This window comes from Falco punctatus, assembly GCF_963210335.1.
Source record: "Falco punctatus genome assembly, chromosome: 6".
Classification (NCBI taxonomy): domain Eukaryota; kingdom Metazoa; phylum Chordata; class Aves; order Falconiformes; family Falconidae; genus Falco; species Falco punctatus.
In genome coordinates, this window is record NC_137585.1 from 60,106,717 (window position 1) to 60,119,306 (window position 12,590).

The 12,590-nt window shown below is 51.2% G+C and overlaps 1 protein-coding gene across 3 annotated transcripts; it reads right to left on the minus strand.

The window, feature by feature from the left end:
- Window positions 1-2,635: 2,635 nt before the first annotated feature.
- On the minus strand, window positions 2,636-11,256 carry CSRP2 (cysteine and glycine rich protein 2). 3 transcript variants are annotated; one of them, XM_080392495.1, is made up of 6 exons: window positions 11,132-11,256; window positions 7,077-7,195; window positions 4,952-5,120; window positions 4,365-4,497; window positions 3,594-3,687; window positions 2,636-2,967 (listed from the first exon to the last, which is right to left on the minus strand). In XM_080392495.1, the coding sequence occupies exons 2-6, from the start codon at window positions 7,186-7,188 to the stop codon at window positions 2,891-2,893; spliced, it is 585 nt and encodes a 194-aa protein (XP_080248621.1). In that variant the 5' UTR covers window positions 7,189-7,195; window positions 11,132-11,256; the 3' UTR covers window positions 2,636-2,890. The 3 variants fall into 3 exon arrangements, with proteins under 3 accessions (XP_080248621.1, XP_080248623.1, XP_080248622.1); XM_080392497.1 differs by having other exon boundaries at window positions 7,077-7,198; window positions 11,132-11,150; XM_080392496.1 differs by lacking the exon at window positions 11,132-11,256 and adding an exon at window positions 9,922-10,079.
- Window positions 11,257-12,590: the final 1,334 nt, after the last annotated feature.

Genomic DNA, 12,590 nt, shown 5'->3' on the forward strand with positions numbered 1-12,590 from the left:
GGCTGCTGGGGCCTGGATACCGCTTCTAAGATAGAGCTGTCCCTGCTCAGGTTGGAAGAGTTGGAGGGGATCAACCCTTCCTGCACAACTGCCAAGTTGGCAAAGGAGAAAAGTACTTTTTTCGGGGTTGGGGGGTTTTATTGTTGTTTGAGGAGTATTGGGAATCACCAGTATGAGTAGCAGGACCAAAGGTTTCTGCCCAGGTTTCCTGGGCTGCGCTGTTGCTGTCTCACTCCCACCTGAAATGTGTGCTGCTTCTGCCTTACTGTTGTCTTTTTCAGTTGTAATCTTTCCCTCTCTGTGAACTGTGCAAGCTCTTGGCTCACATTTTGAGCTGGCTGTCCTTCCTCAGAACCACATTGTTCCTTTGTAACCTGTACAAAATGCTCTTTGTGTATTATTTTGACTAGTAAGTATTTTTCTAATTAGGCTTTTGGCTTGCACTGCTTCACTGCCTCAGCCTGCAGTCACAGATGTTGCTTGAAACTCTGCCTTAGACTGCACCGACCCACTTGCTTAGCATTTTATTCCAGTATTCTCTGCCTTGAATACATCTCCATAAATGCACTCTGTGAAGGTATCTTTTTCTCCAAAAAAAGTATCAGCCTGCTTCCCAAACCAGACAGAGTTTCAAACCTCATTTTTTCTTTAACTTCTGTTGGGCACAATGAGAGTTGAAACTGAACCTCCCCCTCCACCCTGGAGCACCATGTGGGTTGTAGCTACTGGGACAGATCTTGTGCCTCCCCATGGATGTAGTCGATGTCTAGTGAAGCCCTTGTTGTGCAAGGGCATGCCCTTTGCTGGGAGGGGTGGAAGGGCACTCCTACAACCAACCTGCTGGAGCTCAGGGATGCTCCTCTGAGGCACGGTTTGTGCTGTTAAGAGGCATCTGCCCAGACACCGTGTGCCTCCCCTCCTTACTCTAGGCAACAAAGCCTTTAGCTTTTCAAAAGGAGCTTTGCAGAAGAGCCTGAGCACGCTGGTGAAGGTCTGCTTCAGGTGCTCGAGAAACTCAGAATTAGATTTAAAAAAAAAAAAAATTAAAATAGCGAAGCTGCTTATACTAGATGCTGGTTACTAGCAGAAAAATAAGGCAAGTTGTCTTAAAGGGGTGATTTTTGCATAACTGTTTTAGGCTTAAGTACCTTGTTCTCACACAAGGCCTTTGTGGTGGGCTGGTCCTGGGTCTCCTGGTGAGGGGGTGGCTCCCATTTGTTTCACAAGAAATGCAATTGCAGGTGCTCTCAGCTCAGGCCTTGCAGGCTTGTGTTGGGACCTGCTCCAGCCCCTGGAAGAAGCCAAGCTCTTCTGTGAGTTTTCTGCTCAAGATCTGGCTAAGGCAAAAGTAATTGTCTCCTAATCATAGACCTTTATCAGCAGCAGTTCCTGAAGAGCTGCATTAGCAGAGTCAAGGTCCCTGACTAGTATGGCTTTCACCCAACTGGTGTGCTCCCAGGGGCTAGGCCTACACTGCCTTTGAGGTGTTTAATTGTTATTACTCCTTGCTCACCAACTTGAGTTCAAGTCACATTTTCTACTAGAGTATTTAAAGACAGAATTTTATTCTGCTCTGTTGTTGGGCTGCAGCTAGCTTGTCAGGTGCCATCCTCAAGAGGCTCCTCCACCATCTTCAGGGAACTATGTCCTAGCACTACCAAGAGAAGATCAAAAGCTGCTCGTAAACCTGAGTTTGATGTGGTGGTCCTGAGCTTGGTCAGTGGCTGAGTAGGGATGGTATTAATCTGCAGCTGTCTTCGAGTACTCATTGTGCATAGTAAATTCTGTGCATAACAACACCTCAATACCAAAGCAGGTGCAATCCACAAAATACTATGGTGAAAAAAGTTTGTTTTCCATTCACTAGAGACTGTGTGGCAGCCAGCCAGCCAGCCATTTAGGCACACCGCTATGTACAAGCTATCGTTTTCAGAGCTGTGTCACTGTACCCAGTAGATTTCAAGATTTACTTCTTTGGAGTGAGCTGCTAGTTGCTTTTTATGTGCATATAATGTTGTGATACTGGAGAACAGTCATTTACCTCTGAAGGCCATGACTTATGTATGTCCAGCTTTCAGTCACATTGGGCTTACAGTGAAGGTCTGCACCAAGTCTATAGCATCATACAGCTTTGGGCGATGAAGCTGGTGAAGGGGCTGGAGCACAAGTCCTATGAGGAGCAGCTGAGGGAGCTGGGGTGGTTTAGCCTGGAGAAAAGGCGGCTCAGGGGGGACCCTATTGCTCTCTACAGCTGCCTGACAGGAGGCTGTAGGCAGTCCCTTCTAAGTAACAAGCGATAGGTCAAGAGGAAATGGCTTCAAGTTGTACCAAGGGAGGTTTAGATTGGGTATTAGGGAAAACTTCTTCCCTGAAAGGGTGGTCAAGCACTGGAACAGGCTGCCCAAGGAGGTGGTGTAATCACCATCCCTGGAGGTATTTAAAAGATTCATCAGTGCAGTGCTTAGGGACATGGGTTTAGTGGTGGACTCAGCTGTGCTAGGTTTACAGTTGGATTCAGTGGTCTTAAAGCTCTTTTCCAACCTAAGTGATTCAATTCCTCCCCCCCTGCATCTCTGAAGTACCCCAAAAATGCTCCCCTTATCTTTTATTGCTGTCAAAGCATGTAACGCTTGGCTTTAGGATATATCAACAAGCAAAGCTTTATTGAACTGATACTCAGTAATAAAAATGTTACAGTGTGATACACAAAGCAAGGAAACAAGCAGTGCCTTTTTTTTTTTTGTTTAAAAAAAAATCATCTGCTGCACATATGCCCAAGCACTACAGTAACTAGTGTCTGTTTCACAGTAGTTAGTAACAATTAGGAAATTCTCTTGTTTCTTGTAGCAGGATCTCAGCAGAGCCATGAGGGGTTTTGAGCTGTGCCCCCTCACTGGGCATGAACGAGGGCACCCGCTCCCTGGCCATAACCAAATCCCTTGGGGCCAAAGTTCTTTGCGTAACAACCTGCAAGAAAGATGATCATGTAGTAGTACCTGAGGCTCCTGGCTCATTAATTAAGAACAGCACTGTCTAGGCCGAGCCCTCAGTCGCTTCCCTGTTGCATCACCAGAACATCCCATCAGAAGCAACGCTTAAAAAGTGTTTTAAGCTGTGTGACTGCCATGACCAAACTCAACAGCCACGGCTGTTCGATCTGTGTAGTTCCCAGCCTACCTTGTGAAAGCAATTTGTACATTGGTTCCGTGGCTAGGTATCTGTTAAGGCATATGTTGCCATCAAACCACTGGGTGGATCAAGTACACATCCATGAGTGATACCATGCAAGAAGGCATGGCAGGGTGCTTCCTAGCTTGTTGCCTTACTCTGATCTGCTCTCTGGCCCAGGCAGAGGGCACAGGCTGCTGCTGCTGCATTTCTCAGTACGTACTGTTTTGCTTGAAGCAAATGTGAGCTACATCAGCAGCTTGATTAATACTTACTTAATTTCTCAGCTGTGTTCCTATGACTTACAGAGCACTCGCATCTCGACGGGAGCCTGAAAGTTTCTTATACCAGGAATAAATTCAGCATCCATCCTTGCAACACATCACCTTGAACCATAAACAAATGATCTTTGTTTCTTTCCTCACCTTTACAATAGATTTCTCCCTCTTTTTCAGTTAGGGTTGTAGATTCTAGGCTTTTTCCACACTTGGCACATCGGAAGCAGTTTTTGTGCCACGGCTAGGGAAAAAAAAAAAACCAACAACACAGTTTCAAATACACAGCATGCCTGAGTTGGTAAAAAATGCATTAACTGGAGATGCCTGCGTTAGTATTGTTTATAGATGACTGCTGCAATAAAAACCAGTTCAAGTGTACCAGTAACAGATTAGTGTATTTGCATTTCCGTGAGTGGCCCAAAGCCCTGAATTCCATAGAGCACCCTCAGGGCAGCATTCTAAAAGGGTTGGGCTTGCTCTAATCAATTCAGAGAGCTTGGCTCTCTGCAGCAACTCGGACTGCTGGCAGACTCACACAGTTTTACATGTTTTTTTCAGAGAACATCCCCTTTCTGCTGAAACATTCAGCCTCCATCATAAGCTGCACACCACAAGACAGTTCCCTGTTCTTGGGGGAGAGTGCTCTGGTACTCAGTTTCAGTTTCTGGTACTCATTTGGCTTGGCAGACAAGATTTTATTGAAGCCTCACCTCTGAAGTCCAAGGTGAGCACTCATCACCCTGCATTTCAAGTGCTTTTTGTTCAATTAAGTTGATTGACGACCATTTCCAATGCTAAGAAATGCAATTTTAGGGTAACTCTGCCCCATAGGTGGTTCCCTACTGGAACCCGCATAATGTACCTTGCTCACTTTAAAGTCCATGTAGCAGGTACAAAACAGCACATGCAGTTCCTTACCTTGCCAGCTCCTATTACTTTCTCTGCTGCATAAACAGAATCACCACACCTAGAGCATTTCTCTGCCCCTCCAAACTTCTGAGCAAACTTTGAAGTGTTTGGATTTGTTGTGGGTCGGTGGGGAGAGGGTGTGCTGAAAGAAACAGGACATTTGTTGTCTTTACTCTTTCACTAAATGACCTCTTGCTGTTCTTAACAACACTGACAGAGCAGCATCCAACACGCAGTACAGAATACAGTACTTTTGCAAAACTGGAGAAGTTACCAGCAACGCTATCCAATAATTACAATCCAATTACACTTGGGGGGGGGGGGGGGGGACACACAGACCAACAAACAACCAAAAACAAAGATGAGAAATGCCATGCTTCAAAGGATAAAAAGAAGCTACTGTAAAAGCTAGCTTCCTGAGGAGCCAGCCCCTTTTTACTTCCAGGGAAGTGCTCAATTCTGTTTCAGGACATGGATTTATCAGATAGTAAGCTACAAATAATTCTGTTAACTAAACAAAATCTAGCCTGAAAGACTCCTCTGAAAAAAAGTACTGAAGGGCAAGGGTCACACACAGCCCAGCTCAGTCCACTCACCTCTCAGGCTTGATGCCTAGTCTCTCTCCCCTGTCCATGTTCAGCGTGCCTGCTCCTTGGCCGTATCCGTAACCTTTCGGGCCATACTTTTTTCCATAACAAGATTTGCAGTAAACCTCAGCATCGTGAATCGCTACTGTTGTGCTGTCCAAGTTTTTTCGGCAGACCACTGGAGGGAAAAAAACGAAGTTACACTGCCTTAAGGGACCATTTCTATTGGCACACATAGTAAGCCAAAAAACAAGTGAGAAGTGATGCTACATGTTTCCTTGTCCACAATTCTTCCTGTTAGGCTGTGGGACTGCCAGAGATCAGAGGGAGCAGGTCGTTGTTTGAATCAGTAAATTATGTTTAGCCCTATAAAGGGCTTTATTCCCTCCCACCTCTTCATGACCGTGACATTTAAAGCCTGGAAACTTGCTGTGGTTTGATGAATGAGGCTGCTCAGAAACCCAGATAGTGCAGTCAGCAGTTTCCCTTGACAGATGCCATACAGTATGAAGCAAAAGTCTTATCAGGGCAGAAGAGCCCTCATCCTGCCCTTTTGGCCAGGGTGGGGCTGCGGAAAAAAACCCACGACCTTGAAGGTTTTCCCTCGCCTCAGTGCTGGTTTGGGGCAGAGTTGGGACAGTTTCACAGCTGTCACTGGAGAGGCCATGCTTTTCTGGCATTCCTACATTGTCCTTCAGCACAATGCAAGCACTCTGCTCAAGGTTACAGTGGAGGGCAGAACTATTTCCTACTCCTTTTATATCCCAACTGGCACGCTCTTTCCGTCTGCAACAGCATTATGCCCATGATAAAGAATTTGGGGAGGAAAAAAAGAAAAAGCCTTATGCATTTTTTGTTTAAAAAGAAGGTCTTCAAAATACAGAGTGACCTTTGCTTATGGCATTCATTAGCTCCAAAGTTCTTTTTATAAGACACAAATATCCAATAAGTAAATCAAGTAATGCATGTTTGTTAAGCCTACAGACTTAAACTCCAACAGAACTATGCACTAAGGAAAAGCAAATACTCAGACACACTAGAGCCATTGTTTCGCTGTAAGTCCCAGGTTTCTTTTAATAGAAACTCCCATAAAAGGCTGAAAATGAGGCAGCCGAGACATCTAATCTTTTTTTGTGACTGCTGTAGAGCTAAGGGAAAGGAGCGTAGGTGCGCTGAGGCTCACATGCCAGCACAGTGCACTGACGTTATGCTGCAGACTAACAGCAAACTAGTTTGAGAGGGCCAGTTTAACTGGGGCTTATATGAAGAGTTAAACCCTAGCTCTGCCCACAGGTATTAAACACCAGCAAGTGGGACAAAGCAGTACCTCGTGTTTGTAATAAGGTAAAACTCTCCGATTCAGACAGACAGGCTGTTTGTTTGCAAAGTAGGAGCCTCTGATTCACAGCAACCCTTTGTTCCCTTCATCTAAGCAGAGGCCTTTTCAGCAGAGAAAGTGATTTTCAGTGCCTCACTGGGCTTGTTGGTTGGGCTGGAAAATAATCCTTTGGACTCCTGTCATCTGAAATAAACCACAGGCCCCTGTGCCAAGAAAGTCTAGACTTTTGGCTGTGCTGAAGCACTGACAACACGGCTGTGCTCAGGCTCGCTGGTGTCCCAGTCTGCGTGGGACTTCAGGTTTGATAACTGTTCCTTCAGCTGCCGCTGGCCCTGGGACCACCGGGAGAAGTCCAGCTGAGCTCCAATCAGTGCAAACAGGGCTCGGCACTGGGCTTTCTCCTCCACATGAGCAACATTTAAGCCAGGTTCCCATCCTAAAGATCCCTTAGACTCCAGAGGAGAAGGCTGGGAGGGGGACAAATGGAGGAGAAAAGCATGTTGTGCTCTGCTTTGGGGGGCGCATCCCACCCCTCCCGTGCGGGACAGGCAGGATAGTACCTCTCCAGGAGACAAGCCCTCCCCTCTGCACTGCTGGGCCCAGGAGGCACATGGGGAGGAAGCAGGAATGAAGCCCAGCACACAATGGACAAAGCCATCTCTGGCCACTGCCATCCCTGGTGTGTCACAGGTGCCAGCTGAGCCTGGACCGTCTCCTTTGGACCAGCACCTTGCTGGTGTTACCCCCAGCCACGCCAGGAGAGGTTTTGCAGGGGAGCGGGAGGGGAATACTTACTGCAGAGGAAGCAGCACCGGTGGAAGCTCCTCCCGTCACACTGCACCTCCTCGGCATGGTAGACAGTGCGGCCGCAGGCACCGCATTTGTTGCCGCCTCCCCAGTTTGGCATGGTGGTTCTGCGTGCCCAGCCAGATGGGAGGGGAGAAGGGGAAAGGTTTGTTAACCACAGTGCCCTCCATCACCCCAGCTCAAGGACAGCTGGGGTTACAGGCTCCTTTAAACCAGGTCTGCGAAGTTTGCATACCAGAGCACAAGCCTGCGATTTCACCAACTGTTTAAAAACTTGACCTTCCACTGCATGAGAATTTTTTGTGATCAGATCAAGTTCTCAGCCCTTCAGAGCCCAGACCAGACTTAAAGGCTTAGGCAGGCTCTCTACGGCTATTTGTAAAAGCAGATGGACTGGCAAGAGGAACAGAGGCCACTGCTGCTGAACAGCAAGAAAAAAAGACACAGCCTTCACAAGATGTGTCCTCCTGTCCCTACCCGGGGTTTTGGAAGTTACATGAACTGGATATGCACAAATTACAGTTTCATGCACCAGGGCTTTACTGTACCATGAGTAAACACCCCCACCCCCCCACCCCCCCGATGGGTACAATTTCAGTTTCTGTTCTTCACTAACACTGGGACTCTCATCTGATGGAAGCAAACCAATTGTGCCAACAACGGCATTTTGTTTTACTGCAGGCCCTATCATTCAGGCTGCAGTACGAGACAGAGTTCACCTCACTGGAGAGCCACTTATTAGGGCTGCAGGGACATTCTGAACTCCTTTGAGATCACGCCTGCACTTCAAAGAAGTTTAAGGGGGATTATTTCCCAGGGACTCCCGCCACTATTACATGGACTGCACCTTTACCAGGCAGGTGTATGAACCAAACCCAACTGCTCAAAGAATCACAGCTGCTTTAAAAGAAAAGTCAAAGTCCCTGTCACGTACTACTTACAACGGACACTCAGAAGGCTAATGGGGAGGGACAGACACCATCACCCCTTGTGTCAAACTACAGCCTTGGGAACAGTCTCCCATCTCAAGCTGAGCTTCCCTCTCCAAAGCTCCCCGGCACTCCTGCCACCACCACCTCCCACCCAGCTCAACTGTGAGCTCCTCCTGCTTCTCCCATTAACCATCCTGGGTTAAAGCACCAAAGCAGAGCGCTACCTGCCACCTTCGTCTTCTCTGGGGCTTTCCTCCTCCCACCACCACCACGAGCTAACATAGCAGGTTTGTGGAAGGCTCATCTCCTAGTCATCACTGAACTGCCCTTGACTCGAAACCATTGGTTAATGCGGGTTCGCTCCCCTGTGGCTCACGACCAGAGGACCACCTCTCCCAAGCACAGAGGGCAACGGCACGGAGAGAGAGGGCTATCAATTTGCTGAGTCTAACCCAGCGGAGCTGCTCAGGCCCCATCACCTCTCCTGCTCCTTACTGACCCTTGTTTCAGACAGGGTTTCTGGGCAAGGATCACAGGTTTTCCCACTGGAACCTGCCACCCCATCCCACCCCACCAGCAGCACCATTCCCTCCCCGCAGGCTCCCCACAGCAGCACTGCGGTACGGGTCAGCTATCAGGGCAGGCAGGCAGGCATTTGTCAGAGGCTTCTGACTTCTGTCAGCACAACTCACCTTTGATTACCCTTAGAAGCTCTCCTATGCTGCCCAGACAGGGAGAAGAGACACACGACAGTATCCCTACACAACACCCACAACTTGCTGTCTGCAGTTGGCTTCGCTGCTCATCCCTCTGAGCCAGAAGCAGGGGACTACCCATCTCCAGTTGTCCCCCTGGCTAACAGAAAGGAAGTGCTGCCACAACACAGGAGCCACAGAGAAGCACTTTGTTTCAAGATCCCCCTTTCTCTAAGGGCTCTCACCAATGTGTGGGAGAGGCCTCGCTGCACAGTGAGGGGTCCCGTGGGCGCCAGGCTGCTGCCTCGCACTCCCCAGGCGAGGTAGCGCAGACCCACAGATCACATCTCGGAGCAGCAGCTTTGGCTAAGTCTGAATTCAGTGACCCATCCTGCTAGTGCCGCTGAAACAAGCTTTCTGCCCAAGCAGCCTGACCAGTAGCTCAGCAGTTTTAGGGATGCAGGGGAGGTTGCATGGTTCCCAAGGAAGACGTGCTGCCAAGTAGCTGCTACAAGAGCTTCGTCTGAGACAAGCAGACAGCCATTCATGGCATGTGGGAAAACAAGATTAGTTTATTAACCTAAATTGGGGCATCTTAGGTACATTCCTAAGCAAAGGCTTAGGAAACTTCCTCTGAGCGGCTGAGCAGTGCCATTTGCACACGGACACTAATTACTGAGATATCCCTTTGTTTAATACTTCCAAGGGATTAGCACCATTACTTCTCCATGGTTTAGCGCTAATACCCTGACCAAGCCCATAAAATTAGGTTTATGACATTTCCCACTTTGCCTTTGTCATTCTTGGCACAACTGTAGAGTCTAAAAATTAAGATTCCATTTCTTTTATTCAAGTGCTTGGCTGTGCTACCGCACAGCAGCTGACATCAATCATGGCAAAGAGCGTCCTTAGTTAAAGAGAATATAGGCTGCACAAAGCTTTGGAAAAGGAATGCATGGTCTGGGGAGGGGAAAAAAAAAATAAAGAAAGAAAAAAAAAAGGAGGGGAAAAAAGGAAGGAAAAGAGATTCCTTTCTACTTTGTATGCTTTCTAAAACGTAAATGGTATTAACTGCAAGAACTACTTCTGTCTTTCCTTCTCACCACCCCACGCTCATGTTCTTTTGTGCATTTATGAGTCTAAGTTATTGTAACCATTTGTTAGCAAACAATTATTTAGTTTCCCATGCGCATTAGAGCTGAGGACCTGGATCAGGTTTCCAGCTTTGCCCCAGATTTCCCATGTAATACCGGGTAGCGCGGGGTGCAGCTCCACACCCCTTCTTCCCAAGGGAGACAAAAGTATTAGAGATTGGCAGCCATCAGCCGATTCACATCTTCTGATAAGGGCTCTGCGAATTCATGAGGTGAAAAGCAAAAAGGAATTGAAGCCAGTACTTGAAGGTGACCTTACTATCTTCCACAGAAGATACTTCCACTTACCCTCCCCATAACACTCCCACTATGGCTTGCGTGGGAAGAACAGCAGTATTTCTCCGGCCACCTGCAGCGGCGGTGCTGGGGGACACCCGAGGGGAAGGGGACGAAGCTCGGCAGGCAGGACAGCACCCCAGCCTGCGCCTGCCCAGCGCCCGCTCCTGTCAGCGCCCTGGGGCTTCGTGCCGCCCAGGTCGCCTTCCAGCGCTCCACAGGTGGCAGATCCAGTCTCCCCATCCTGCGTTAAGCCTTCCCTCCCTGCTCCCTCAAGACTTCTCGGCTAGTTCAGGCAGGCCTTCAAGGAGCTCGTGAGCAGTAATTAAACATCCAGATGATCTCACTCAACAGTACCAACAATTCTGACTTTCGGTTGCAGGTTTGTTGGCAGCCGCTGCCCTTCTAATGAGAAAAACCTGGTTTGTGCTGAGCCGGTACCCAGCCGAGAGGGCGGCTCGCCTGGCGCCCCCCGCAGCACCGGGGCCGAGCCGCGGCGGCTGCCAAGTCCCTTCCAGCCCGTTAGCGAACGGCCAGTTTAAGGCCAGGAAACCCGAACGGGCCCCGGGGCAGACGCGGGGCGCTGCGGGCCGCCCGGAGCGCTTCCCCAGCCACCCGGCGGGCAGCCGAGCGCCCTCGAGCCCAGCAAGCCGAGCCGCGCCGGGGACACCGCAGCTGGGCGCCCCCCGCCCCCGCAGGCAGCCCCGGCCGTGCCGCTGCCGCTCCCGCACCGCCCGGTGCGGACACCGCGCCCCGCACAAGCGGTCGCGGCGGGAGGGGGCGCCCCCAGCCCGCCACCCGCCCCGCCCCGGCGCCCCCGGCACCCCCTGCAGCCCCGCGGCGCGCACGGTGGGGCGGGCCGGGCCCCCGGGGCGCTGCATCGGGCGGCGGCAGCAGCAACCAGCGCGACCCATCCCGCACCGCGGGGCCGCGGCCGGCTGTGCCGTGCCCTGCCGTGCCCGCCCGCGGCCCGCCCCGCCACTCACCGCAGGGCCCGTCTCGCTTCGGCGCGTCTCAGCCCGGCGTGGCCTCGCAGCGGCTTAAAGAGCCGGGGCGGAGCCGTGGCGGGCCCGTCCCAGCCCCGCTCCCAGCCCGGCTCTCGGCCCCACCCGCGGGGCCTGAGCCCGTCCCAGCTGGAGCCGGACCCCGACAGCGCGGGGGGCCGGGGAGCCGCGTGCGCCCAGGGACCCCCCGTCCCTGCAGCGCTGTGGGAGGGAGCGTGGGGCGCGACCCTGCAGCAGCCACCCCGAGAGGCGGGGAGGCAGAGGAGGTACCCCAGCTGCGGTCTCGGATGGGACCCCAGCCCGTGGTTTTACTCGGTTTTAGGATTTTCGTATCGATTCCAAACTTCTTCGCCATCCGCGTAAGGTCGACGCGGCACGGTGACGGCGCTGCACCGGGGACACAGGGCAGGGCGCGCCGGGCTCAGGCACACGCTTCACTGGAGGTGAGAAGGCGGCAGGGGCGGCAGCTGGTGCCCGGGCGTGCGGGAGCCTGCAGGCACCCCCGGGAGGAGTCGGCACCGCAGCTCCCCGCTGAGCCATTGCTCCAGCACGGACTAGTTAGGAAGGACTTAAATAGTTTTCACAAAAGGCCAGCAATTAGACCTGTCGGCACCAGCCAGCTCATGCTGTAGCAAACAGCTCCGTGCTTGAGCCGCTTTTTAAAAGCGGCCCCGTTTCCCCAGTCCGCAGGGCCGTTGCGCGCTGGCTGGCTGGGGTTGGGTTTATGCATAGGGCTCCCTGCGTTTAGGTGGGAGATGCAGGCTTATCTCCTCCCCTTTATTACTCAAATACCAAATCAGCTACTCATTACCCGTACAAGTGCCAAGCTGCTCTGCTTCAGCACAGGAACGACTTCTTTGCTCGCAGCAGCAGCGAAGCCCGCCGAGCCGGGTGCAGGCAGCCCCTTACAGACCCTCCAGCACAAGCATCGTACAGCGAAAGGGCTGTCTGGCTGCAGGTCAGGCGTAAAACGGGTCCCACAGGACTGCTAGCATGGGTGGCATGCAACCATGTTGTCCAGTGGCCAGTATGTGGGGGCAAATCGCCTGTACCGCAAGATTAAAAGCGACCTCCCCGTCAGGCATGCGATGAGAAAGATAAGCTGTCTTCTCCCGTAAAATGTACTTTCAGCGTGCTGCAGCCCGCATGCTGGCAGCCACAACCCGCTGAGATTTTTTCCTTCCCATTTATGATTTTCTTTTTTCATTTGCAATGAACTGTGACTGACCAGGTTGTGCACAATTTACGCACGGCTCGGAGCCCTGCTCCACAGGCAAAGCCAGGATCAATCCCTGTGGAACGAGGTGGTGTTCACTACGAGCAAGACCAAGAGCCTGACCTCACGTACTGTAGCAAAAATTTTGGTCTAGGTTTTGAGGGGAGGGAGCACAACGAGAAGCAGAAGTATTAGCGACTGTTGTTTCACAGCTTGGAGGTTACA

Coding starts and splice junctions, on each gene's coding strand:
- CSRP2 (XM_080392495.1), bottom strand. CDS start 7,188: ATGCCAAACTGGGGAGGCGGCAACAAATGCGGTGCCTGCGGCCGCACT. Junction 3,688..4,364: donor AAGTAATAGGAGCTGGCAAG/GTAAGGAACTGC, acceptor TTTTTTCCCTAG/CCGTGGCACAAAAACTGCTT. Junction 2,968..3,593: donor GGGAGAAATCTATTGTAAAG/GTGAGGAAAGAA, acceptor TCTTTCTTGCAG/GTTGTTACGCAAAGAACTTT.